The 27,759-nt window shown below is 60.6% G+C and overlaps 2 protein-coding genes across 13 annotated transcripts in view; both read right to left on the reverse strand.

Moving 5' to 3' along the window:
- PTPDC1 (protein tyrosine phosphatase domain containing 1) overlaps positions 1-27,759 on the reverse strand; it is a 643,782-nt gene that overhangs the window by 563,016 nt on the left and 53,007 nt on the right. The gene's annotated exons all lie outside the window — the stretch shown is intronic.
- WNK2 (WNK lysine deficient protein kinase 2) overlaps positions 1-27,759 on the reverse strand; it is a 119,137-nt gene that overhangs the window by 59,031 nt on the left and 32,347 nt on the right. For 11 of the 12 annotated variants that reach the window (XM_047700726.1, XM_047700734.1, XM_047700735.1 and 8 more), the window contains exons 4-19: positions 27,453-27,673; positions 24,017-24,174; positions 21,822-21,910; positions 19,848-20,067; positions 15,279-15,561; positions 11,626-11,834; positions 9,528-9,659; positions 8,968-9,159; positions 7,222-7,815; positions 4,873-5,166; positions 4,342-4,391; positions 3,388-3,556; positions 3,185-3,301; positions 2,786-2,956; positions 2,497-2,542; positions 1,878-1,997 (exon numbers count right to left, since the gene is read on the reverse strand). In XM_047700726.1, the coding sequence (XP_047556682.1) occupies positions 1,878-1,997; positions 2,497-2,542; positions 2,786-2,956; positions 3,185-3,301; positions 3,388-3,556; positions 4,342-4,391; positions 4,873-5,166; positions 7,222-7,815; positions 8,968-9,159; positions 9,528-9,659; positions 11,626-11,834; positions 15,279-15,561; positions 19,848-20,067; positions 21,822-21,910; positions 24,017-24,174; positions 27,453-27,673 (3,065 nt within the window). The remainder of the gene's footprint in view (positions 1-1,877; positions 1,998-2,496; positions 2,543-2,785; positions 2,957-3,184; positions 3,302-3,387; positions 3,557-4,341; positions 4,392-4,872; positions 5,167-7,221; positions 7,816-8,967; positions 9,160-9,527; positions 9,660-11,625; positions 11,835-15,278; positions 15,562-19,847; positions 20,068-21,821; positions 21,911-24,016; positions 24,175-27,452; positions 27,674-27,759) is intronic. The other variant, XM_047700736.1, reaches the window with a different exon arrangement.

Consider the following 27,759-nt stretch of genomic DNA (forward strand, 5'->3'; position numbering starts at 1 on the left):
CACAAGCGAAGGGCAAAGAAAACAGCGAGGGACCCACACCATGCTCCGAGCTTCAGGAGCTCCTTCTTCTTCCTGCTCTGCAAGCTGAAACTAGCAGGTGTCTCCTGGAGCTTCCCTGTCTGCACCCAGCACTCACCCCCAGGCTTCACACTGCCCTGACCTCGGGTCAGGAGGCACTGAAGGGAAATGCTAAGCTCACCATTAGCCCAGGAATCCCTGGCATTCTGGCACACTTCCCCATCCTCCTGTTGCTACTTACTTCCCAAGTCTCAGAGAGCTGAGCCCTGCCTGGGGCCCGGCATATAGCTAGGCTCAGTAAGTGAAGGGCTGGTGTGCTGTGCACACTCTGTCTTGCCCAGCACCAGGATTCTCAGCCTAGTTATTTTTTATTACAAGTCAAATAGTGTGTTCATAAAGCTGTACAACTGTGAGGTCCAGAGCGGTGCTGTCTTCCTGCAGAAAGGACCAGAGTGCTCCTGCCTGAGCACACAGCAGCCACCCTGAGATCACCCCAATGCGGGCATCTCTCTGCCTATCTTGTCACTCTGCCAACAGGACTCTGCCCCTTTTCTCTGGGCTGGGGAACTGCAGAAGCTTCAGTGCTCAGCCTCTCAGTCACCCTACAGGAACGGGAGCTGCCCCCAGGGGAAGAGAACTAGCATCGGGCTCCCTCGAATCCTGGTCTCCATCCCACCCTGGGCCCTGGCCTGATCTGCACAGTTTTGAGATGCTCAAATACCTTCAAGCTGACGATCTTTATAATTATTCCTGCTTCTCTGGTCACCCTCAGCGAACGGTTCACCCAAATGAACAGATCTGCCATCCTTGGAAGTAGCTAACTCCCCACTCCCACCTTTTTTTTTTTTTTAATAAACAGATTCCAAAAAGTTTCTTGAGATCAGTGCACAGAAGAAGGAACTAGGGCTTACCTTGGGCACGTCCCGTGAATCCCTGCCGCATACCAAAAATCAGCTTTATGTCTAGAAGGGTCTTTCTCCCCTCAGTTAACCGTGTGTGTATGCATTAAAGGCAAGGCGTAGCCGTTGAGTGTGCGCTTACTGCAAACGGAGCCTCTGCAGACGATGCTGCTGCCCCCGATCTTTCCCCCAGGTTGGACCTGACCCTTTATCTGAGGTCACCAGACCTATTCTTGGCTCTGCTGGGATTTTCTTACTAGGATGACCCTTTCCCCATAGAAAAAAACTCTAAAAGCATGACGGCAATCATGGGAAACACACAATACGAAATGAAAAATGATTCACAAATATTTTTCACAAATGTGCCACGAAATTAGGTCAAGTTACATAATTGGCAACTTTTTCCTGCCAGCTTACAGGGAATTAAACCCAGAATCTGTTCAAGCAACTATTTTCAGCCTCCCAAGGGACCAAAGAATCAGGATTTAAGCGACAGCCCCAAGGGCAAGCTTGCTAGCGTCTGTGCACATGGGGGCACATCATTATCGGGCGGATTTCCTCAGGGACCCTCTAAAATCAGAGTGTTGGCACTGAAAGGGACTTTCCCACCCCACCCTCCAGAGCAAGTAGAGCCAGAAGGATCAGGTCGCTACAGGTGGGTCACAGAGTGGGAAGGAGTGAGATGTGGGAGCCACACACCCACACCGGTAACCGGAAAGCGAGGGCAGAGCTCTCCCAGCACACACCTGAGCAGCCTGGGTGTGTCACCTGCACCAGGAAGGTAAGGACTGGCTCAAGCCGGAGCGCCACCCTGACGGGGCTCATTAGGTAGAAAACCAGGCTACGGATGCAGACATGATGTGGTCCACAGGCTACTCTGGGCTGCAGGGTGACCGCATTGGGGGCACCAGCATCCCAAGTTACTGGGGAGAAAGGCTTGGAACTTCCAGCTGCTCCTACCTTGGCTGGCTTCTGGCTGCACGGAGCTCGGAGGAAGGGGAGGTGAGGATTCCGGGGCCTCCGCCGCTGGGTGCTCAGCCACTGGGCAGATGATAAACCACCTCTTCCCTGTGTGCAGGACTACGGAGCGGGACCAAAACAGCAGGAGAGACCGGTGAATTTCTCCCATGGCCAATGGGACCCCTCACCATCAGCACCAGACCTGCCTGGGGAACTCAAGTCAGTTGGGGGGGGGCGCCTTGTGCAGCCCAGTCGGGCTACTGGCAGCCTGGGGCTCACACAACACCCCCAAACATGGCTGAGCTCCTGGGATGCTTGCAGTGCCGTCGGCGAAGGGGGTAACGCCAGCCGGGACAACAGGAGGCAGCGGGGAGTCCCTAGCATGCTCGGCCCCCCCAGCGCCAGACCCAGCCCCTCACAGCAGCCCTCCCCACACCTGGGGAGATGCTCACCCCATAGTGCAGCAACCCCCCCACACTGTGTGATGACCAGACCCCTTTACGACATGCGCAGCGGGGTCTGATGGAATGCCTGCTGAGAGACATGGGAAGAAGGGGGATGGAAATGCCTCCTCCACGCTGGGTCTGGCGGGCAGGCAGGGCCCGGAAGGCACACGTACCGTTCTGCTGATACACAGGGGCGTTTGCCTGGGACTGGCGACTCTCCTGGCGGAGGTAAAGGGTCCGAAGTCAGCAGAGCACGTGAAACAAGGACTTCCTGCCAAACACACTGTGGCCTCAAAACACCCGAGGAGACTCTGAAGCTCAGACGTTTCCAACCGAACTGAAGGCGCTCACCGCCCCACCCCACGGCACCTCACCGGACTCTGCGTGACCCGCAGCCGCCTCCAGCAGGCCCGGGGCATCAGCAAGCCCTGGCCCTTTTGGGACCCCACACCCGGGACTCACCTCCCCGGTGCCCAGGCCGCAGGTGCTGAGGTGCGGCGGGCTCATCCCGGGGTCGGAGCCACGGTCAATGTCTGTGTCCTCACTGAGCATGTCCTCTGCCTTGTCCATGACGTCTTTCATCTGTTCGATGAACGTCTCCCGCTCGGCCTGCAGGATGAAGTCGTGCTCCACCTGCAACAGCACAGGCAGCCCTGCTGGGGGACGCACCACGGGCAGGGGCATGCGCCAGGGAGTCCCTGACGGGTCTGCCTCACGTGTGCGCCGCCCGAGGAGGAAGCCCCAGCTGGGGGGCCGGCTCTGCAGAGAGCCAGGGGCCAGAGGCCGGGGAAGGCCGGCAGCCGCGTGCCCCACGGACAGGGGGAGACGGCCTTGCTGACCCAGGAAGACACCCGGCCTCACCATGTAGGTGGCGATCTCATCGGGCGCATCCCCGTCCAGGTCAAACTTGAATGTCACCATCTTGTGGTTGTGTGTCTCCAGCTGGCACTCCACCATCTTGTCGCCCGTGTTGCACACCTACGGGACACTCAGGTGGTGAGACCGGGAGCAGGCCACGTCTGGGGAGCCCTGCGCCTGCGGGCCCTCCCTGCCAGGCCACTCACGTTCAGGATGGTCAGCCGGGGGCGGCTGGCTCTCTCCTGGCGGGAGCGCGCGCGCGTCGACCGGCGGTGATGTTTCCGGGTGGCCTTGCCTTCCAGCCGCCCCCCGCCAAACGCACCCTCACAGCTGTCACTCATCTCTCTGCCAGAGGTGACATCAGAACCTCCGTAGCTGTGTGAAAACAGAGAACGTGACAGCAACCTGCAGACAGTCTCATGTGGGAAGCGTGGTTTTTCAGGAAACAGCCAGAAAACCTGGAGGGCCTGGAGCCAGCCCTGACCCCACCTTCAGGGCCCCACCCCTTTCTGCTGTTCCGTCTTGGGTGGCACTGGGGTCATGGGAACGCAAGCACTGTCTGACCTGGGACCTTTGGCCTGAATCCTGACCTGTGACACAGGCCCCACGGGCTCGCAGCAAATGACAAAATCAGGAAAAATACTCCCCTGTGCCTCAGTTTCCCCATCTGTATAACAGCAATGAAAACTTGACAACCCCCTGGGACTACAGCAGGGTTGAGAAGGATTTGCACCGAATTTGGTGCTAGTGCACTGGGAAACACAGCCATTTCCTGCATCCAATTCCTCCCCGGCTGACATGTTCTGTGACCAGGAGAGGACAGGTGGCCAGCAGCCACGGTGCTGGGGATCTGGAGGGTTGGGCCATATTCTGCCCTGCTCTCCCAGTCTCCCCGGGCCCCCAGGCCTGCTAACTCTTTGTCCACTGCCTCTCCCTTCTAGAACATCCCGGGCACCACAGACAGGCACCAGGACTCAGGACACAGAGGGAGCACATGGCAGCCAGACCCCAGAGGACCAAGTCAGGCTTGGAAATGCGTCTAGAGGGCCTGACTCATGAGGGGCAGACGGGCGGGGTCTGTGTGAGGTCGCAGTGGGCGGGCTGAGCGGACTGTGAGCCTGTGGCCACCTCCACTGTCCACAGGGACCAATAGCTGTTACCTCTCACAGCTCTGCGGGGGGCCGGGCTGCTTGTCCTGGGAGGCCTGCTCCTGCAACAGAACCGTAGATGGGACGACGGGTTACCATGGCACAGCGGCACCCAGCCTGCTGTCCCCCCTCAGACAGCTGCTGTCCCCAGCCCAGAAAGCCAACCACACGAGGCAGGCATAAGGGTTTTTATCTCGTGCAGGTCCTAAAAGTCGAGATCCTTCCCTCTTCTTGGCCAATATGCTACCCCACTTTGATCTTCCCCGCGGGGAGCACACAGGGCCAGGGAGGCTTGCCACAGGCCTTCCATTGCCCCCAAGGGAAGGCTCTGCAAATCCACGTGTAAACATCGTGGTCTCCAGCCAGATGCCTTCAAGGAAAGGGTAATGTGTGAGGTAGAAGAGAACAGTTACAACAGCTGTCCCAGGGCACACACTTCTGCCTTCCTGAGTGCACTGTGGCTTTTAGAGCTGTAATATCACTACACAGGGGGCCACTAGGGTCAGGTGTCAGGGGCTGAGCCCGGAGGGCAGGGGCACACACCTCTGGCGCTGGCTCCACCGTTAGCTGCACAGTTGGGCAGGGGCTGGCAAGCCCGGGCCCGGTGGGCGGCGGTGGCTGGGTAGCAGGTGGCAGGAGTGGGGCGGTCTGGACGGGCAGGCTCTGAGATGCCACCACCACTGCAGGGGCCAGGGAGCTGGGGAGCTGAGGCAACTCAGGGACAGCAGGCGGCAACACTTCTGGTAGAGGTGGGGAGAGGACGGTGGCCGGCACAGGCGCCATGGGGACCTGGGCGGTGACATCAGCAGCATATGGAGGTGGGTGGCCAAGTAGGATCTAGAGGCACAGGGGACAGGGATGCAAGTTGGAGGGCCAGCCACGCCTCTGCCAAGGGTCCTGTACCAGGCAGGCGAGCACACCGGCTGTCCCGCTCCAGTCTACCCATAGCCTGAGCGTGTAGGTACACGGACTCAGCAAAAACTCTCAGGTCCCTATCTGCATACAAGCAAACCTAAAACTACGCTTCTTTAATGAACCCGTAGCTGAGGCCAGCTGGGGCTCTACAGCTGGCATGTACCTAGCACCAAATATGGCTCTCCGCTGGCACCCGAGGGGCCTGACCCCCACACTGCGTCCTTTCCCAGCCCTGTCAGCCACATAGGAGAGGGACCGGGGACCTTGGCCTTCCGTGGGCTGGCTCCTCACAGTCCCTTCTGTGAAAGCTCCTGGTGGGATGGTTGAGACAGGCGGCAGGCGGGTCCCCCGCGGATGAGTGGGAGCCTCCATCCCGCCCCAGCTCTGGACAAGGTCAGGAATGGGAAGGTCTGCTGTCGGCCCTGCTGTGGGGGATGGCTCAGCACCAGGGCGCTGCAGCCCAGCAGCCTATCTGCCCTGGAAGGACCCCCGGCTGCTGTGTTCAGGGGCGTCTGCTCTCAGCACAGGGAAGCCAGTGAGGCGGCCGGGCCAATGTATCAGTAAGCCACAGATGGTGGGGAGGCCGCCAGGCCTGACCAACAACCTCTGAGTACACCACGCCTCCTCCAGCCGCTGCCTGGGCAAGCGACCCTGTGCACCTAACCCAGGCTAGCCCGAGTGACGGACCTGGCATGTGCTTGTGCAGCCCCGTGCCAGACCGTGGCGCCTCCTCATATCTGGTCGTCAACCCAGACGACCCCTCCCTTCACCAAGTACCAATCCCTTCTGGAATTAGACACTGAGCGTCAACAGCCCGGAGAGCCCGTGTGCTCTCAGCACATGGAGTCTTGTTCCAGACCAGATCCAGAGGAATCAGTGCAGAATGACACCCGGAACCTCCACATGCTCTGGGGATGGCTCTCCACCACGAAGCCTCAAGGCAGCTACTGGTCCCACCACACAAGAGAGCAGTCCGAGCTCAGAGGGCCAAGGGCTTACTGCTTGCACACAGTGGCTGAGGCTTAGAGCCAGTTGGGGGGGGCTCCAGGAAACTGGCTGCAAGGTGGGGGGACCCCCAAGTAAGAGGCCTCAGGAACAAGGCTGCAAGGTTCAAGGGGCCTCAGGTGAGAGGCCCCCAGGAAACAGGGTGCAACTTGGGGGGGTCCCAGGTGACAGGCCCCAGGAAATAGGCTATAAGGTACAGGGGGCCCAGGTGAGAGGCTCCCAGGAAACAGGGTGCAAGGTGGGGGACCCTAGGTGAGAGGCTCCCAGGAAACACAGTGCAAGGTGGGGGGGCCCAGGTGAAAGGCCCTACAAAACAGGGTGCAAGGTAGGGGAGCCCCAAGTAACAGGCTGCAAGGTGGGGGATAGGTCCAGGTGAATGGCCCCCACTCCAGCTCCTCGCCTTGCACGAGATTGGGAAACAGCCCTGGAGCTCGAAACCATGTATGGGCTTACAGGTGTGTGGAGCCCTGGGGAGGCCTGCCCATCCAGCAGGGCCTGTGACCCTCGTCCCGTCACTGTCAGCATGACAAGCAGCCCAAGTCCCACCCGACCCTGGACATCGTCCTTGTCTGCTCTGTGCCCCACAGAGCCCGGTCGGCCTCACTGCCTGGCTGCTGAACCCACACCGGAGCAGACAACACCATGCCGAGGCTGCCAGACCCCCACCCAGGGAGGGCCGGTGCGGCAACGCCCTGCACAGCCGGACACCCCCCACCATGGCCGGGCACCCCCCACCATCACGAGTGGCTGCAACTGACCCTCGGAAGGGCCCGATGGTGGAACCCTTAGTCACGCCCATTCCCACAGCTCTGGAGGAGGCCAACACCCTACATGCTCCAGAGAAACCACAGCCGAGGACCACAGCTGCCTACTCTCTCCACCCCCTGTCCCCCGGATCTCACGCCTTAGACTTAGATGCCAGAGATATCTCCCAGCACCCAGAGGGCAGGCCCGACGTGGCAGCTGGATTACCTGGCTTCCCGCCCCACTGGCCGGAGCAGCCTGCTCAGGAGGGCGGATGAGGCCAGGCTGGTGGGGCTGTGGCAGGGTGGGGGGCGCCGGCTGTGGAGGGGTGGCCCGCACGGTCTGCGCCACGTGGAGGGGAGATGGTGGGATGTCGCTGGGCACCATCTGCGGGAAGGCCGCCGGGTACACAGGCTGGGCCGGGAGCTGGGCCGGGAGCTGGGCCACGGCAGCAGGGTGAATGGACAGGGCGGCCACACCCTGCGGGGCCACTGCCAGCAGAGGGATGGCGGTGGCGGTGGCAGCCACGTTTGGCACAATGGTCCGGCACGGCACTGCCACTGGTGCCCCAGCAGGGTGGGGCAGCTTGACGGCCTGCAGAGGCAGGGCTGGTGACGCGGGTAGGGGGGCAGCGGCCGCACCGAGCGGGAGGCTGGGCAAGATGACGGCGGGAGAGAAATACTGCGAGGGGGCGGGCACGGTGGGCCCGCTGGCGGCTGGCAGGTCAGGGAGAGCTGCAGGGAGGCTGTCGATGGAGGCCAGGGGTGCAATGGGGGGCGCAACGGGGGGCACAACGGGGGGCCCCACAGGAAGCGGAGGCACCTGAAAGACACGGGAACACCTCAGCAACCCCAGGGCTCCGTCCCACCCGTGGCACACCCACACTGCCGGAAGGAACCGGACCGCAAACCCAGTTCAAATGGGACCTCGGAGAGCACCCCCTAGTGCCACGGAAGGGCCACGACGCTGCGGTCCGCCCTGTGCTGACGGGTGGCTACCATGACAGCCAGTGGTTGAAGTCTAAATGGTCATAGCAGGGAGCAGCAGCTCCGTGGCTCTAGCACGTTTTCATTTGGGGAGCCGGGATCATCCGAGCCTGCAGATTGGCCCCAAAGATCCAAACACACACACACAGAGACCAAATCTAGTGGCGGGCTGTGTCAGGGAAAGCATGTCCTTGAGCCCCCATGCGTGGAGGCCATGCCCCCGTGCCGCGCGCGGGGCCTGGGGAGCAGACCTCTCCCACAGTGGAGCTCTGGAACCTTCCGTGCCTGGTCTTCCATCCTGGAGACCCCCAGCATCTGATTTCTGGAGGGAGCATGTCTGACATTCCAGAGTCTCCAGCAATCCACTTTAACCCCTTCTGGTGGCCGGCGCACGAGCGTCATCATGAGACGCGCGCCTTTGCACAATTACAAATCAGCCACGGTCCTTGAGCCAACGTCTGTGTACCAGAGAGCAAGAAGGGACTCAGCGAGACAGTGAACACAACCCGACGTGGCTGTGATGGGGCGAGGCCCGGTGGTAGGAAGCTTCTGGGTGGTGTCCACAAACTTCAGGGACACTCACATCTCCTACATGAGGTGGCACGTTGTGGCTGTGTCCTGCCAGGGTCCACAATCAGAAGGACCCATGAGATGAAAGCCATGGATGGCGTCAGCCTAGGAGACGGCTCCCGGGTACCACACGCCATACAGTGTCACCCATCACCTGAAGCCACAGACATCCCAGGATGACGGTCAGCACAGCCTGGCAGATGCCGGGACAGACGGTGGCCGTAGCGCCATGCTCTTCCCTGGCCCTGACCCTGGACCAAACCTCTCCCTGACCTGGACATCCCCAGGAGATGCCAAGGGCAGGTGGACACGGCCACCCCATCCCCAGGAAGCGGTCCCAACCCACAGACCCAGGAGCATCTGCAGCCCAGATGCCGGAGAGGGACCAGCCAGAGGGGAGGGGCGGGGCGGGAGGTACCTGAGCAGGCACTTGAGATAGCGGCTGCAGAGACGCTGCTGGCATCTGGAGGGGTTTCAGCTGAGCGGGGGCCACCACCTGGGACGTCGGAGCTAGGTAGGGAGGCAGGTGGGGGGGCACCGGCGGGAGAGGGCCCATGGATGGTGGGGCCAGGACAGGCGGCAGGGGCGCCGGCTGGGCCAGTGGGGGAGGCTGGGGAGAGGGGGGGCTTCTCTCAGACCAGCATCCTGCTGAGACACCCCCTCCTACCACGTGCTTAGATATGATGGAGAAAATTGACTCCCACACACACACGCACACCCAGCCTGGAGCCCGAGACACGCAGATCCGGGGGAATCCCTCTGCACAACTAGTGCCCTTCCAAGTGCTATGGACCTGGGAACCCCACTCCCATCTGCACCTCCCACCTGCACCCCAGGGAACCTCAGAGAAGAGGCAAAGGGGGCCTGGACCCACCAGGAGGCCCACAGACCCTGGGCCAGCAGACCTTGCCACCCACCCAGAGCGGGGAAAAACCGAGGCACCTATGGTGGGGCCGGGCAGGGGCAGCCCACACTTACCTGGTGGCCAGGGGGCACAGGCTGGCCTGGGCCCGTCGGCACAGGGGCAAAGCTCATAGCCGGCTCCGGGAAATGCTGCTGTGGGAGCGGAGGGTGGACAGGGGGTGGGATGGAGGCCACTGGCAGGCCAGGCTGCAGAGAGGACGGACAACCATGCTTACCAGCTGCCCGAAGGCCCCCACCCAGCTTGCGCTCCACAGCTGCAGGGGCCCGTCCCTCATTCCCCATGCCTGTCACCCTAACAAGGACTCTTCCCTAGGCACAAAGTGAGATGTGGAGGCCCCTGAGACTGGCCACTACTCCCAACCAAGGAATGTTCTGGAACTTCAGCTCTGTGGCATATAATGCACTCATTTAAAAAAATGGCCTAAGGGACTTTGCAGAACCAGGGAGGGACACTGGTTACAACAATCGGTGGGAGAGAGATACAGATGACCTTGCTTTCCGTCTCTAGGTCTGGATAAAACATGCACGCAGATGCGTCACAAACAGCACACAGAAAAATGTGAACAAAGAGGGGAACGGAGGTGGGATGCCCGGCAGTGCGGCTACCAGGAGGACTGGGCAGCAGACACGAGTCCCTGCTGCCCATGGCAGCGTGGACACAGCGCAAGAAAGAGGCCGCGATCTGAGCACTGGATGTTGGATGCTATCAAGGAACTGACTGACAATGTGTTCACTTTGGGGTTAATGAGGGGGCCGGGCTCTGTTCTCCAGAATCCTGATCCTGCTGATACAGACTGAAATCTTTACAGGCAAGACCTCTTTCTGGGGTAGACCTGGAAATACTGCGGCCGCGGAGGAAGCAGGTTTGAACACGGGGAGGGCATCTGGGGCAGCAGGCCCAGGCCTCCATGCTGACCCAGGGAGTCCCTGGTTTTCTGGGAGCTGGGACCTTCCCCTCCTTCACTCTTCACAGTAAGTGCTCTACGAGAACAGCACAGGGAGGGACATTTCTCTGAGACCACAGCACAGGAGCCGCAGCCCCAGGCCCAGAGGGAGACAGTAGCTCGGGAGCCCGGAGGCCTCAGAGTGGCTGGTGTGCCGACACCTCCACCGGTACCCACCCCCCCCCCCCGGCGGGGTTGGGAGGGGATGGTGGGTATCACCAGGGCAACCCTCCCACCCGATCCCCCGTCTGTCCCAGGGAACTGCCTGTAAACTCTGGTCTCGCCCATGTGGAGTGTCCCCTGCCCAGCACCGCAAGGACCTGAGCAGAGGGTACACAGCGGCCAGGGAAGCCCTGACCTTGCACCTAGGAGCAATGAAGGACAGTGAAACATTCCTTCTCTGCCCTGGGACTGGCCACTCAAGGCCAACCAGCCTCAATCAGGGGTGAAAATCTGCCTTTTCCTAAACGAGTTCCTCCCACCATTTAGAACTGTGTCTCGTTTCATCTCATGAAACCAGCAAAGCCACAAACAGCGGCTAGAAATGAGTCTGGGCCGGCCTGCAGAGGCAAGGGCGCTGGCTGTTGTTCCTGGGGGACTGGCCAGCCCCAGGGGACAGGGACGGGACTCGGGCAGCGCCAGGACGGGAAGGGGCCTGGGGGCCTCACTGTCCCTCTGGACACTCCACCGCTCACTCAGGGCCGGCGCTCTGCGGCAGGCCTCCTGGGACCGGGGAACGGGGAACATGTTTCCTCTGGGATGAGCACAGGCTCTGAGGCACGATCCCTGCACGCAACCCCCGGCCTAGTTCCACCTGGGTCCCCCGCCCCAAGGCTGCTCCTCACGAACCACCCCCCTGGTTTTTCAAATGTCACTGAACCGTTTCCCACAATCCCGATGCTCTCCTGCTTCCAACATTCAGTGGCCACGTGCTATCGGGTAGAGAACGGCCAGGAGACACTGAACACCTACCGGGGGTGGACGCGGCCTGGACGCTCCTCTGCGGCCCCAGCCCGGCCGCAGGACGAAACCCTGCTGGCTCTGTCACAGCTCTAAGGCCCGGCTGTCCCTTGGGCTCTACGTTCCTGGTCTCCTACCTGCTGCAGCCTGCAGTGACCCACAAGGACGGCCCTCTCGGGGCCTGACCGCAGGCCGCTGCAGCCCAAACAGCCCGTGGGACGTGGGACCCGGGGGGCAGGCCGACTCACCGCGGCAGGCTGCTGGTAGGTCCCCAGCGAGGGCAGGCTGTAGGGCAGGACAGGGCCATCGCTGACGCTGACGCTCACGGGGGGGCTGCACACACACTGGACGGGGGGCGTGGCCGCGTCTGCCAGCGAGCCCAGCACCACACTCTGTTGGCTGCTCTGCGAGTCCGAGTACACCGTGGAGCCCTGGCCGCTGTCGAAGGTGCTGTCCGCTGGGGAGCACAAGGGCACAGTTCAGAGCAGACAACCCCACAGCACTCTGCACGGGCCGCAGGAATGCCAACGTCAAGTCCCCTGGCCCCCCCGAGTCGTAAGTGCGCGTCATTCCAGACCATAGATCCCAGGATGGCAGGGGGAGGGGACTGTAACCCACACAGAGACGCCCTGGCGCCCCACCCCAACACCACCTGGCATTGGGGGCCACCCCTGTAAGTGCCACGAATCCCAGGTGGGTCCCTCACACAGTCCTCTGAAGGAAGCCCAGCTGTGTGCACCCCGGCCACAGACAGGGACCTTCACCCGCCCCCACCCGGGCCTGGGGAGGGACAGCTCAGTGAGCTCTTAGGAGGCTGACGGCGGGTGTGCCCAGTTCAGCAGAAGCCAGGGTCACCTGTATTTCACAGGGAGGGACTCTGACCACCTTCACCACCACAGCAAAGAGCCCAAAGCAGGAAGAGCTGGGTCCAAACCTGGTCCTCACGCCACGGGCCTAGGTCTAACCCGGCTGGAGAATGGGGCTACAAGGCCCCCACCCCGCAGGGAGGCTGGCCTGGGAAACCAGAGGCTCTGCAGCCCCAGGAGGCCGCCCAGAGGCCAGCCTCCCCTGAACCTGTGCCCACAGTCCATCAAAGTGGGCCACCGTGGACGGAGCCATGTGCACACGAGGCATAGCCCACAGCTACAGGCTCACCTCCCCAAGGTGTACCTGGGAAGATGGCCGCCCCCTTGACCAGGCCAGCGAGCAGGGACACCAAAACCCTGCATGAAATGGCATCTCCAGAAACCACACACACACCGCAACTTGCCACTCCCACACCGGGCACTGGCGCCTTCCAGGATGCCAGCATCCATGTCCATTTATAATTCAAGCAAATGAAGTAAAAGGGAATCCTGCTGGCTTTACATCAAAATAACTTCTCCCAGGGGCTGATCAGGGCCTACTTCAGCCTGGGAAGACGCATGCATGCCAAAGTCCGACTGCACAGAACCAACCCAGCCAGCGGCGCTGACTGGTAACGAGGCAGCTGGCAGTTGAGTTCACCTACACAGGAGAGACGGAGACAGACACACGGAGAAAGAGAAAGACACAGAGACATGCAAAGACAGACACATAGAGACAGAGACTGAGAGATACAGAGACATGTAGAGACAGAGATACACACACAGGAACAGAAATACAGAGACAGAGACACAGAGATAAAAAACCGAGACATGCAGAGACAAATACACACAGAAATACAGAGATAGAGACAAAGAGAAACACAGAAACACACAGACAAACTGTGTGTGTGAGAAAAGAAACATGTACAAAGTTGACAAGTCTCACATAAACCAACTCTAATCATACATGTAGCACTGTAAATTTTTAAGGGGAATGTGTTTGCTATTTCTATAATAAAAATTAAATGCAGCGCCTCGGGGCTTAGTCTGTTAAGTGTCTGCCTTCAGCTTGTGTCATGATTCCAGGGTCCTGGGATCGAGTCCAGCATCAGGCTCCCTGCTTGGGGGAAAGCCTTCTTCTCCCTCTCCCCTACTACCCGTGTTCTCTCTCACGGTGTCTCTGCCAAGTAAGTAAAATCTTTAAAAAAAAGGATTTAACATAGAAGTCATCTTTAGGAGCACCTATTGGCACAGTCCGCTGAGCACCCAGCTCTTGATGTCAGGTGCAGTCACGATCTCAGGGTCGTGGGTGTCGGGCTTTGCGCTCAGAGGGGTGCTACTTGGGATTTTCTCTCTCTCCCTTTGTCCCTCCCCAGATATGCACATTCTCTAAAAATAAACTGAAAAATCAAAAAACCATCTTTGCACCTCCTGCAGCTGCTGGGAGCTGGTGCACACGCTCTCGTTGAGCGGGTACAGGCTGAGGTAGGCCGCTCACACAACGTGTGGCGGGGAACGCTACCTCGACATGTGCCGTACCTTCCTCCATGCCCAAGCGTGTCTGTCCGCCCATTGGGTCCCTTCCCCAGCGATGTGTGTGTGCAGCCTGGAGTCCCATCATTTCTCCTTTACAAGGCACGGAGCTTCCAGGCCACCCACACACACCATGGCCAGAGCGACAACGGAGCACAGGCCTTGCCTTGTATTCTGACCAGAGCACAGTGCAGACGTCTGTGCAGGTGTAGTAGGACTGAGGGACACAGATGGGTGTCCAGGTGTCCGTGTATGCACACGCATGTGGATGTGTGAGAAATCACACGGACACCTTCTTTCTGGAAGTTACCATCAAGTGCAGGTAACATCAGCGGCCGCTGGGTGGGCACGCTAACGGGCTTTCCCGCACACCCTCTGTACCGTTTGAATTTTACGCAACATCTGCTTCACAGAAATGACCACAAACGAGTGAAACACGTGTCGAGAGCGTGGCCGCAGCTGAAGCAAGTCGACAGGAAGAGGACGTCTGCAGACTGAACGCCCAGCCACACTGAACCCGCCCACAGTCCGCGTCTGTACGGGGAGCCGGGCCTGCGCAGGGAGCCCCGACCACAGCCAAGTGTGGCGGGAATAGACTGTCCCACCGACAGTTACATTTTTAAAGTGGGCAGTGGCATCACGAGGAAATTTTTCCAACACCAAGTTTATGCTCATTAATGTCGAGAACTGGACAGACGATGTAGCGATTTGATTCTCCGAGGCACACCTGAGCCGGTCGGGAGGAAGCCAACGGCAAGCGAACGGCCAAGTGACAGGCAGCGCCTGGTCTGAATTTGAATAGCCTACTGTGAAGAATGCGAGCTATAATTTTACTGATAAATGCAGTAGGTGCCTATTAAGTAACACGAACAGGCTATTTTGGTCTTTCGACACAAACTACCTGAAAAAGGCGGCCTGGGCAGGCTAAGTTCTACTTGGCCCTCATTGACAGGACGGACAGGAAACACCGCGTCCTGAACCTCAGCTCCCTGCGGCATATTTAGGCCACTGAGGGCAAAGGCAGGACATAGTTCTGCCTGGACGTGCAGAAAACAGATTCTCTCTCCCAAGATTCTGAGATTCAGAGTGATTCCCAGTGACCCATCGCGGACACTCTGGGAAACATGGTAAAGGTTTCAGAGGTCGGGTACCAAAAGGGACGTAATCTTGGGGACAGATCATCCTGGCGGCAAAGGTCACAGCGCAGAGTGTCATGACCACTGGAGACCACAGCCATCCGTGGCCCCGGGGCAATGGTGTCCCCGCAGGGACGCCCCCACCAGGCACGGGACTGACATCCTCTGCAGGGAACAAGGGGCTGGATGGAGCCGTTCCGTCCTGTTGGCTTGGGGCCTAGGAGGCTCTGGATCTGTCTGCCCATTTGCCCCCACCTGTCCTGAGAAGCTGGGCTTCGGGGAGCCCGGGACACCCAGTGCCCGCCCCCAGAAGAAGGCTCGCCTACGCCTGTGGCCCACGCCTGCAGCGCGCATGGGGTGAGAGGGAGCCGGGAGGGCGGCACTCACAGGCCAGGGAGGTGGCGCTGGCCGGCAGCGCGCTGGGGAGGAGGTGCTGGTCTGCCTCAGGTTCCTCGGACTCCGGGGGCCCGGCCTGTGCATGGTAGGTCACCTGGACCTGCAGGGGTGCAGGCGGGCCCCTGGCCTTGTCGGGGCTGCCAGGGTCTCGCTGTTCGGGAGGCTGCAAGGCCGGCCAGATCCTTTCCCGCCGCCACTGGATCAACGCTACACGGTCACGGATGGACTTGGCCACAATCTTCACGTCACTCTCGTGGAAGAATCCTGACTCGATCTGCAAAGGGAGGTACCATGTCATTCCTGGGGCCCCACCATCTGCACCGCTACCTCCTGATCACGGCGTCTCTGCAGGAGTCCCTCTGCAGGCCCTCAGCCTGTCCCTCAGAGACGCTCTCGTCTTCCCATTAAGAGACACTCCCACCAGCGGCCAGTTGCAGGAAGCCCTCTGCATCTGCCCAGCTGGGCTCCTGGGACAGTGAGGGTGCAGCGGGTGCTTGTGCCTGCAGAGGGAGGCGAGGGGAGAGACCCCAGCTGCCTTCCACAGGCGGGCCCTGGGCATTCCCCAAGAAGGCACGGAGGGAAGTAGTGTAGGCAGGCACCCATGCCCAGAAAACTCTGAACACAGGAGAGTGTTGGGAGAGTGTTTGTGAAGGAGCCCTGAGTCTCTGGAGAGTGTCACAGCTCTCCCTGAGGACATCGCTGGTAAATCCACAGAAGAGCAGAGGCCAGTCTCTGCACTGTCACCACGGCAGCCCCATGTAGAAAGGGAAAAAGTGCAAAGGTTTCAGCTCTGGTCAGGACCTGTAGGAGCACCTGGCTTTCAGCACACAACAGACATACATACACCTAGATGTAGACATGAGCATGTGGCACAGCACGTGTGCAAGTGTGAAGGACCCTGGGCAGGCCTGGGGTGGTGCCCGGAGTCTGGCCACTGTTGGGGGGGAGGGGAGGACAAGGGACCTAGACACTTAGACACCTCACTGTGCCTCAAAGCAAGGACAGACTCCGAGAACTGAGGGGACACACAGACCAACACAGGAGCCCATGCCACAGGCCCAACTTGGACATTCTGGGCATCAAAATGCACAGTGACACCATGATGGTCTGAGGGTTGTGTCCTCAAGTGCCCATGAGGGGAATGCAGCTGTCCCTCCTGGCAGGAGGCCACACACGATGCCACGGTGTGCCATCTATGTCCCTGCCCACACACCCTCATGCTCCTGGATCACTTGCTCACAGGAAGCTATATCCTGAGTGACCTACAGAACAACCACTGGCAGAACATCGAGTCTCCTGCCAGGAGCAACCCTCAGCCCTGGTCAGCCCCAGCCAACACCCAGCCACACAGCACTGGGGACCCAGAACCAGAATGACCCACTAGGCTACTCCCAGATTGCTGACCATGAGGACGGTGTGAGACACTAAGCTTGTCCGGCACTGTGTTTGGGGTAACATACTCCGTGGTCACAGACAACCCATCAGCAAAACCATAGTCCACAGAGATAGAAATAAATGGGAAGTTTGGTGAAAATGAACATTTACACAGTTTCAAAGTACACCCCCCCCACGACACAGTCATTACTTGTCATTCCACACGGAGACGGCAGACAGACATGTGTCCTCCGGGGCTGGCCATGGTGAGGACACAGCCTCACGCCAAGTGCTCCCGTAGACGGCCGACGTGACCGCCAGGGAGTCGCCCTGAGCCCTGCACAGCAAGGTAACCGAAGAGAATCGCCGCCCAGAGGAGCTCCTGCTACGAAGGTGTCGCCACACATCAGAGGACCCCAGGCAGGCCGTGGGCAGCTCGCCCAGTTCTGACGGCTGAGGCAGCTGAGCAAGAAGGTTGCTGTCTATGGGCAGAGCCACGGGCCCACACCGGGTGGCATGGAATCAGGCCTGGATGTCCCCTCCAATGGTTCTTTGTCACACGTTTGCAACTTTTCTGTAAGTTTGTGACTGTTCAAAATCTCTCCACCCCCCGGGACAGGACGGCAGCCAGCCCTCCACCTGACTCAGGCACGGGCAGCAGCAGTGCAAGCGGCGGCATGCGGCCGGGACACAGGCGAGGGGCCAGGGCTGAGGTCAATGGCGCCCGCCCGCCCCGACCGGAGAGACCGCTGATGGGAAGGCGTCCGCAGATGCGCCTGCCGCTGCTTCTATTTTCTGCTCATGGCCCAGTTTTCCTTCCGTCTCTGTCCTCGCGGTCACCCCCTGGCGATCCTCTCGAAGGTGTTTCTTCTATTTTTTTCCAGACGGGGAGAGCTTAGCCCCATTCTCTGCCACCGAAACGTCCACTACCCGGAGGCCGTGAGGACAGGAGGGCTGGCGCGTGGACATGGGGACACTGGGCCGGGCCGCGAGCCCCCATCCTGGGGTCCTCACCAGGGGTCGCCTCCAGGTCAAAGCCAGCCCAGATACCCAGAGAAGCCGCCCTTCTCTCAGCCCTGGCGGCACTCTATCGGTCCCCTGTGCCCGTCCAGGAGCCACCTGCTAGGAGGTGGTTTCAGGTGACAACACCGGTGTAGGGGCTCGCGGGTGCTGGGCCCCGCGTCTGGAAGAGGCAGCTGTGATCACGGGAAGCTGTCAGTAAGTGACTGCCCAGAGTGGCTGGGGGCAGTGGGCCCTGAAACGCTGCCCATGAGGGCACCTCGCACAGCGGCGGCCTAGAGAACCCGGGGGGGAGAGAGGGTCAGCCCCGAGGTGGGCAGGGGCTGGACCCACCAGCAGCCGGCGGCAACGGCCACCCCAGCTGGAGTGCTCACACAGGGCCGAGACCTCGCAGTGGAAACGAGCCGCTGTCAGCTCATCCCTGCCTCATCCTGGTCCACGAGTGGAGGAGGGTCCACGTCATTCGGTCAAACACGGTGCCGTCTGCACAGAGTCTGCACTGCCTCGAGGGTGCTCCTCATGGGAAGGTATCCTGAACGGCGACGGGGGAGGCATAGGTCCAGGGGGCACCACCAAGGACTCAAGGACACTGCCCACTGAGTCCAGCCGAGAGCCAGGGTACCGTGCAGAGGACGGACGAGGCGGCAGGCCCAGGCACAGATGCAGGGCCTGTGGGGCCACAGTGTGGGGGAGGCCATCAAGGCAGAGAAAGGAGGGGTCCCTCAGGAGGATGGGTGGTCCTAAAAAAGGTCCCAGGTCATGTGTGAGCACCTCCACGTCCTACAGCTGAAGAGCGTGTCAATGGAACCAAGAACCGATCCAGAGCTGGAGAAGATGCCTGGTCCGACAGAGGCACAGGAGCCCCTCTATGCCGCGGTACCCTCGTCCCCACGCATTGCTGTGACACTTGACCCTGCGAGGCTCTCACCAGAATCCATCTCGGGCAGGAAGCCTCCCTGGGCACGTGGAGCAGCCGCAGGGCTCACAGACAGCCTGGAGCGCTGCTGCCACCCAGGCATCCTGAGGGGTCCACACTGAATCGGCCTCTGCAGCCCTCATGGCCGCCCCTGGGACCCACCTCCCCTCCTGCTGCCCCTGGGACAGCGCTAGCTCCTGGCCTGGTCCCCCGGTCCCATGGGACTCAACCCTTGCTCCCGGGACACCGGCCTTCATGTCACCCGGCTCAGGAATATTCTAGTGTTAACTTCTGCAGCCAGAACCGCACGACCACGGCACTTAAGCCCCGTGGAGCTATGTGTCCCATTTCTGGGCCCAGGGATGTGACCGGCAGTGGGGAAAGTATGGATGGCTCCTGGCCACAAGCAGACATCCCGCTCATCACAGAGGCAGGACACAGGCCACCGTCCAGGGCAAGTGGACACCCTTGCACACAGCTCCTGCTCTGCCAGCCCTGAGGCACCACCCTCCGCAAGGTCCTGGGACCCTCACCCGCTGCGTCCCAGGTGCTGTCTGCCCACAGCGGCCAGCCCCGGCCCATGGCCCACACCTGCTATGGCCCAGCCAGCCTGTTCCCTCATCCCTGCAGGGGCCTGAGGACCGGCATGGATGCCCGTCCCACCTCTAGGGCCGCAGTCCACACCCTCCCCATTAGAACCCGCTGGGGCCAGGAGGTCCAGCTGCACGGCACCCGGTTCTAAGAGGTGTGCTACATTCCGTGAGACGGCGCAGCCTCTCCCGCCACGAGCATGGTTTCCCCCGCGCTCACTTCCTACAGTGAAAACCAGCGTCTCCTTCCTTCCCTGAGCCTCCGTCCCTCCACGAGGCCGAACACCCTGCGCCCTGCGCCCGGACACAGAGCCTCAGCAGCAGAGCGAGAGCTCAAACCGAAGGCCCGCGTTCGCGCACATAAGACTCTGGTCGACCCAGGCCCTTCGCCACACGCCCAAGCGTACCCCACGGAGCCCCTCACTGCGCCCCCTCAGGGCGGGTGTGGCTTTTGTGCGGCAGGACTACCCCCCACCCCCGCACCGTTCTTCACAGGCACACACACACACCACAACTGGAGTCCGCACACCAGGGCTGAGCGCTCACCCAAGGCCACACCCCTGTCCTGAGCTCCCGAGCAGTCTGGAGACCACACCCTTCCAGGCACACCCCTGCACGCACGGACCCGCCACTCCCTCCACCACTCCCTCGCCCCGTTACCATCTCCTGCGCCACACCATCAGGCGTCTCCTTCTCCAGGTCAAAGGTGAACTCTATGGCTCCGTTGTCCTTGGGCTTGCCCTTTAGTTTCTTGGGGTCCTCGACCCAGAGCCGCAGGGCGATGGCAGGCTTCCTGCCGTGGTCCTCCTCTGCCAGCTCCACCCTCACGCCGGTGTCCTCCGCAAAGAAGGCGTGGCTCAGCAAGTCCTTGATCTCATACCTGAAGAGGGGCGACGGGACGGTGAGGGCACGGCAGCCAGTGAGGCCCCAGATGGAGCGCCCAGCTCCTTCTAGAAAGTTCTCCAAGTACCACCCAGCAGGCAACACTGTCCTCAAGGGGAGCCCGTGACAGTTCACTCCCGGGCAGAAGGGAGAATTACCCCCGCACAGAGCCTACTGCACAGCACTGAAGGCTACTGGTTTCTCTCGTTATAGAAAGTGAACCTCCCATCACCAGAAACTCAGGGAAGTGAAGTTTCCTGACCTGGCTCTGCACCAGGCAGACAGGCCTGCGAAAGTGCCACCGAGCTCCCAGGGGTCACAGGTGAGGCTGAACCCAGGAGCCCTGGGCGTCCTGGCTGTTGGGTGTCCTCATAGTGGCCACTCCTCATCCCTGAACAGGAGCTTAGTCCCAGGGCTGTCCTGGCCTCCCTCCCAGCGTCCTATCTGTCCCGGCAGCCCCTCCCTGATTACTACGTCCGTGACAGGTGGAGCCCAGGCCCGGTGGATGCTCGCCACACTTGTAAGGGGGAGCAGACGCATGCCTGAGGGGAATCCTGGGGGATGGAGGTCGTGGCCCCTGCCGGTCCTGGACAGGAAGGTGGTCTTGTGGGGTCTGCTCTTAGAGTTCTTTAGCTCTATGCGGTTACTTTTCTACTTCTCCGATGTGAGTTCTACTTCATGATTTCTAGATATAAGACAACGATAACCTACAGGGGCAGGAGAGCCCAAGGATCGGAACGGGGCACCTGCATGAGAGGGGATGGCCATGGTGAGGTCTATGACAGGACAGACCTGTGGATGGACAGACCTGTGGGTGGGGAGGGCGCACAAGGGGGCAAGGAAGAGGTATGGGGAGAGAGGAGAGGCAGGGATGGGGGACGAGATGAGGGAAGGGCAGGAGAAGATGAAGGTGGGAAGAGAGGAAGAAAGAGAGAAGATGAGGTCGGAGTGTGGAAGGAGAGGGAGGAATGGGGGGAGGAAGGAGGAAAAAGGGGGAGGGAGGAGGAGCAGGAAGAGGGAGGAGGGGAACGGAAGAGGAGGAAGGGGGAGATGGGGAGGTGGGGGGAAGGAGAGAGGAGGGAGAGAGAGAAAGAGGAGGGAGAGAGGAAGAAGAGGGAGAGGGAGGAGTAAGGTGAAGAGGGGGGAGGGGAAAGAAAGGAGCGGGCAGAGGAGGAGGAGGGAGAAAGAAGGAGAAGAAGGAAGGAAGAAAAGTAAGGAGAGAGAGGAGTAGTAAGAGGTAGGGAAGGAGGCTGCGAGGAGGAGGCAAAGACAGGAGAAGGAGAGGAAGGGGGGAGGAGGAGGGAGAGAGGAAGGGGAGGAAGAGGAAGAGGAGGAAAGAGGGGGAGAGAAGGACTTAGGGGAGAGAGCAGAAGGAGGGGAGGAGGGCAAGAGGGGGTGGGAGGCTTCCTGGCTGACCCGCTGAGGAGGTGGGAGCTGGTTCGGGGTCAGCTCAAGGGCTCCGACTTGTGCACTCTGGGGTCAGCAGTGGGTGCATGGAACTCACAAACCGGAGGTGACAGGAGGGGCAGTCTGAGGGCATGGGGAGCCCCTGCTCCAGGCTGGCTGGGTGAGAAGCAGCTGGCCAAGCAGGAGGCTCCAAGATGGCCCCCAAAGCCAGGGATCGTGCTGCGGGCAGCAGAGGTGGGACCCCGGCTTGAAGCAGCCCATCTCCGGGTCTTCTGCGAGCGTGTGCTGCTGCTGTGGGGACTTCAGCGTGAGCAACACCCGGACCCAGCGCCCCACCGGCCTCACCTTTCCTCCTTGTTTTTGCAGATGCACTCCCCAATAATCTCCTTGATTTCGGGATCATGCACTTTCTCAAAGCTGGCAGGCTTGATGCCCTGTAAGACCAGAGGGGCAGAGTCACTGGCAGGCCAGGCCAGGACCTGGTTCAGCTGCACTACTTTGGGGGGGGGCGAGGGGGGGCAGTTAAGGCAGGAGGCAGGAGGGGTGCGAGCCAGCTGGGGAATGCAGGCTCATGCTGAGGGAGGAGGGGCTGTCAGGAGCAGCAGGGTGGGGGAAGAGCCCCACGCGGCCCCCGCCTGGCAGGAGCACCCACACACGTGGTGTGGTCACGGCTACTGGCCGAGGGCCCCAGGCACTCTGCCCCACTGCAGCCATGGGCAGGGCTGACGTCCAAGACCTGGTCACTCTGGGGTTTTGTAAGTGTCTATGCCGTGGAGTTCTGCAGCCGGGCGGTTTTCGGGGGTACCCACACTGACCACAGACCTGGGGGGTGCTGGCAAGGTTGGCTGCAGCCCGGCCAGTAAAGCCCATGATACGGGGGAGCCGAACCCTGGGGTGTAGCCCTGCAGGCGCGGGGGGTTGCTCAGGAGAAGCAGGGGTTGGACCAGGTGCAGGGGCTTGGGGGAGGGACAACTGATTCTTAAGCATCTTAAGCACACGGAGAGCTTCAACCATCCCATTCTCCAGTAAGATTCTGCCTTCAAAGTCTCATTTGGGCTGGCTTGTTTGGTTTTTTGAACACAGAGAACAGGACATGTGTGGTCTCCCAGCCCAGATGCAGGCCCAGGAGTGTAGGACCCCCAGGGACCCCTGCTGCCCAGAAGGGGTGCTGTGCCCCAGGCCCCAGGCCCGTAACCAGTGGGGGTCGTGTTGGCCCACACGCAGCAGAGTCCACAGTGACAGACTGGGACACTGGGCTCCAGGCGGGCTCCCCTTGGAGATGAGGAAACTGGACCGGGCCACAGAAGCCGAAGAAAGAGTGGTTTAATTACAACAGGAGGCAGGGCCAGGGTCCCAGCGGGAGGCAGGCAGCCTGAGAAACTATAAGTGTAGGTAAGTGTGGCCCACACACACCTCAGAAGGGCCAAGGCCCCCAGAGCAGAAGAACGTGTGACAGGAACAAGTGCTGTTTTGAGGGGGCTCGTGCCCCCTGACTCAGAAGCATGGAGTTGGGGTGCTGGGAGTGGGGACCCCGAATCCTTGCAGGACCTGGGGTCAGAACAGATGCCAGGACTGGACTAGTGTGGCTGTGTGTGCCGAGAGGGGCTGGCGGGCCCACGGGTGTTACTGCAAACCCTGCCCGTGGTCAGTGAACAAGCCTCCCAGTCTGGTTTCCTTGGGGAGCAAGGGCGGGGCCTGACCTTGCTTTGCCCATGGTGACATGGGTCCGCACGGGAGCCCTGCTGCCCGGGGCCTCAATAAGGGACCCAGGGTGGCTGAGGGGTACCCCACTGGGAACCAGTCCCGTCTCCCCCAGCCCCATCCACGTGGGCACCCAAGAAGTAGGGCTGGCAGGCTACTCCCCCCACACCCCTCCATGGCCTGGGAGGGAGGTCCTAGCCCCCTCAGATGACCCCTGCCCCATGGAGGACCACTGCCCACAACCAACAAGCCCACCCTCTCCACCAGTATCAGCAGAGAACCATGAGCCGCCCTCTGCATCTCTGACAAGGACCCGCCAAAAGCCACCTTCCCCTCTCCCACCCTCAGCAGCACAGGAGGGGCTCAGATGAGTGCATTAAAACTGAAGGAGAGAAATGACCTAAGACCCGCAGGGAGTCAGGGTGGAAGGTGGGGCGAGGGCAGGTGCCCTGGGCTGCCAAGGACCTTACTCCTCGTGCATCTGCTGAAGAGAGGGGGGCACCAGGCCAGAGCAAGGCAGCCAGGACTCGGGGGTCGCGGGGCCTGGTGCCCAGGAAAGCTACGGCCTCACCAGGCAGGACAGCCACAGGGGGAGGATGGGGTGACCTGCTTGCAGAGCTGAAGCCACTTGATTAAAGCTGATGATGGCATAAGCCCACACGGGACACGGGAAAGCCAGCAGCCCTGGGAATGGCCCAGAGGAGGGGCCCTCGGGACAGGCGGCCACACTGCTGAGTTAGACAGCCTGGTTCCCCTCTGTGACAGCACCCTTCCCTGCCTCACGCAGTGCTGTGAGCACTTCCCTAAGCATGGTCTCTCGTGGTTGCCAGTGGACTCACACAGGTGACCTTCCGGTAGATCTGGGCGGCATTCTGGCACTCGGAGTAAGGGTACTCCGAGGTAGCCATCTCCAGCATGCACATCCCAAAGGCGTAGACGTCCACAGACTCGTCGTAATGCTCCTCGTACATCTCGGGCGCCATAAACTCAGGGGTGCCTGTACCCAGGAGGAACAGGGGTCAGCGGCAGGGTCAGTGGCCACGGGGCCAGGGATCCCCTCCCCATCAGGCCCAGAACCTGTGGTTCTGAAGGACTGCCCTGCAGACGGTTCCCGAAAACTCCCCCAGACCCTCCTGATTCCAGGTGGCAGCAGCACATAGCACAAGGAGCCCCCCAGCTCTGAGCCCGTTACTCCCCAGGGCCCCAGCCTGTGCCCCAAACACAGGAGGTGCTGCACGTGGGGGAGCACACCCTCCTGGCCCCCGGCCCAACCACCCACAGCAGAGACTCGTGCTCCTCACAGAGCTACCTAAACTGCGAAAACCCAGAAGGCCCCAGGTGTCCCCAGACAGACACCATGGGGCGGTGTGTCAGCACAGAAAGGAGCATCAGGGGCCCGCAAGGTGTTCCCAGCACAGGCCATTCCAAAACGACGCTTCCTTAGAATTTTTCAACAGATGGAGTAAAACAAAGTCCTTGGCTGTTCATGCACAGTGACCTCCTCCCCACGGAACAGCGGAACAGCGAGGGCAGACTCATGAGGACACATCAGGGGGGTGAGATTCCGGCTGACTTTTCCTTTAGTTATGCTGCTCTGGTTTTTGTTTTTTTTTTTTTTTTTTTTTTCCCCTGTGACAAGCTTCTGCTTTAAAAAATCACAAAATCCTCTTATCAAAACAGGTCCAAACAATGCCTGTCCAGCCCAACACAAAGCAGAGGGGAACGTCAGAACGTCTCCGCCTTCTCGGTTTCCTCCACTTCAACGCTTTCAAAAGGTTCCCGTTTCTTTAAAAGGCAGCCACAGAACAGCACAGACCGCGTCCACAAGCACGTGTGGGTCATCAGCCGTGTTCCCGGCTCTCTGGGACACAGAAAGGTCGCACAACGCTGCATCTTTTTCTCATGCCCCCATGATTTCAATTTAACGCCTATTATATGTTTAATGAAACAAGTCAACATTTTGAGGAAGAAATGGCAAAATCAGGGATCTTGATATGTGTATAAAGAATTCTAGGAGATTCTGGCTCAGTCAGTCAAGCATCTGCCTTCGGCTCAGGTCATGATCTCAGGGTCCTGGGACTGAGTCCCATATCGGGCTCCCTACTCAGCAGGGAGTCTGCTTCTCCCTCTGAGGCTCCTCCCCCACTCATGCGCTCGCTCTCTCTCTCTCTCAAATAAATAAATAAAATCTTAAAAAAAGAAGAAGAATCCTAGGAGATTCCAAGTCAGAAATAATGGGAACAGTGTGGGGAGAGAGCAGGAGTCCAAGGGACCTTGCACTGGGACTAGTTCCATCTTTTGGGGGTTCTGAACCACATGACTGTGCTGACAATGTTTTGCACTTGGCTGTGTGCACCCACCGAGAGAAGCCGGCTGAGCCGCCCCACGGTCCCACACAGCCTGCCTTTCAGAGGGAGCAAGGGAGGTGGGGGTGAAGGGGAGGGGCCAGCTCTGAGCGGGGTGGGGATGCTCACATGTGCTTGGGCCACAGACACACCCTTTTTTCTCTCTCCTCACTCTGTGGCCACTTAAATCTGAGTGTTAAAAAGAACATGCGTGTGTTCACACAGCCATACACATGTGCCCAGGGTACCTCCCTGGTCCCCTAGCCCCACATTCCCAGTGCTCCCACCACCATGGCCACAAACACCTGCAGGCAGCACCAGCCTAGGACCTGGCCAGCAGACACAGGGAGAGCGTAGTGACACCATCGGAGGCGGACGGCTCTCCGGAACCAACCCCACAGGGGGCAGGTAACCCACGGTTGTGTGTGCACACGCCATCAAGGGGCTGGGGCCATAGTGCTTATGACGATGACACCTTCACACTCAATCCGTACCTCCCTTCCCATCGGCCAACACGAGCCCTCAGGCCTGGTGCCACAGGGCCTCCCCAGAGCAGGGAGAGATGTCCTCGGACACCACTGCCCAACGTCCAACATGGGCCACATCTTTAGTACAAACCCAAACACGGGCACAACAACCCCCCCCCCCGAGAGCTGCACCCAAAAGCAGGTCCTTGGCAACAATTGTCCCACAGAGCGGGGAGCCTGATTTACAGGCTTGGGAGACCCTCCCACCCGACCAAAAGCCCCCCACTCAGTGGCTGGCCCTTCGCTGCCCAGGGCCTGGGGAGACGTGCTAATTGCCTCCCCTTCTCTGCGCGTTTGGAGCTTCTGGGCCCCCCACCCCAGAGCTGGGCCCCTGTGCTGGGCTTGGGGCCAATGCACCTACTAGAAATGCCACATCACCCCATCAGACCACCCAGCATGTGTCCGATACCCTGATACCCCAGTTCCAAGACGGACTTCCACCAGCCAGAGAAGCCCCAGGGAGCTTCCCCAGGCACCCTACCCCAAAGTCAGACCTACAGATCCTGCTGAGGAACTGCCGGCTGCTCAGAGGTGTGCTTCCTCCAGCCAGGAGCCCCACCCACCTCACTGGGAGACAAACCAAGGCCTAGGTTGGCCCCCACCCCAGCACTCAACTTCCCAGAGCTGCCAGAAGGCCCTGTCCACAGGGCACCCCAGCGGCCACCCTGCCCCAGATGTCTTATTCCAAATCCACTAACCCCGCCAGAGAAGTTTCCAGATTCCCAGTGGTTCCATCTGCCACAAATAGGCCAAGTTCTGTCCCCAAATGTGCATTAAAACCAGGAGCTTGCAAAACCCTGAGATCACCCTCTTGTCCTGCTGTGTTCCCACATAGGGCTTCAAAGGACAGGGGAGCCTCTCCAGGTCCCACCAGACCCCAGCCCATCCCATCAGGATTTCTGGAGCCCCAGAGCAGTCTGGCCCTACAGCACGCTGGCGCTCCCCAGACGTTTCAAACCCCAGTAAGGGCCACCCGGAAGCTCTTCCAAGCACTCCCTCTGCAAGGCCCTGGAGTGCCCCCAGCCAGCGCCCACCATGTACAGGGACCACAGTGCAGCAGCTGTGAACAGGGCCACACCCACCAAGGCCACCGGGGCTTCTCAGAGGAGGACAAGAAACACAGAAAGACAAGCCTAGCAAACCGGCACCCACACCAAATCCCTGGCCCCAGGGCCCCAAGCTGACTCTGGGCCCCACAACCCCCAGGGACTCCCCGCAGGGGAGCCTCAGGGCCCGGGGCAACAGACTCCTTGCCCATTCCACCTCACTGGACACCAATCCTGAGTCCCTCTGTCATCAAGGCCTCCTTCCCACCGAGTGTCCGCGGCCTGCAGACCCCAGCGGCCTCAGCCCCAGACCCACACAGCCAGGGACCCCCAGGCAGTGCCCGGGCCACGGCTTACCGATCACACTCTTGGCGAAGGACGCCCTCTTGAGCGTGGCCAGGCCCAAGTCGCCGATCTTCACGGAGCCGGTGGGCCCCGTGATAAAGATGTTGTCGCACTTGAGGTCCCGGTGGATGATGGGGGGCGTCCTGGTGTGCAGGAACAGCAGCCCCTTCAGGATCTGCCGGCACCAGCTGCGGAGCACCTTGGGCTTCATCACCTTGAACCGCTTCAGATACCTGCGGGGGGTGGGGGGGGCCGAGGGCACTCCTGAGACCGGCCCTGGCCCGACGGAAAGCCCCGCGTCCCCGGGGTCCGGCCAGCG

The sequence above is a fragment of the Lutra lutra genome, chromosome 13 (genome assembly GCF_902655055.1).
Source record: "Lutra lutra chromosome 13, mLutLut1.2, whole genome shotgun sequence".
Classification (NCBI taxonomy): Eukaryota; Metazoa; Chordata; class Mammalia; order Carnivora; family Mustelidae; genus Lutra; species Lutra lutra.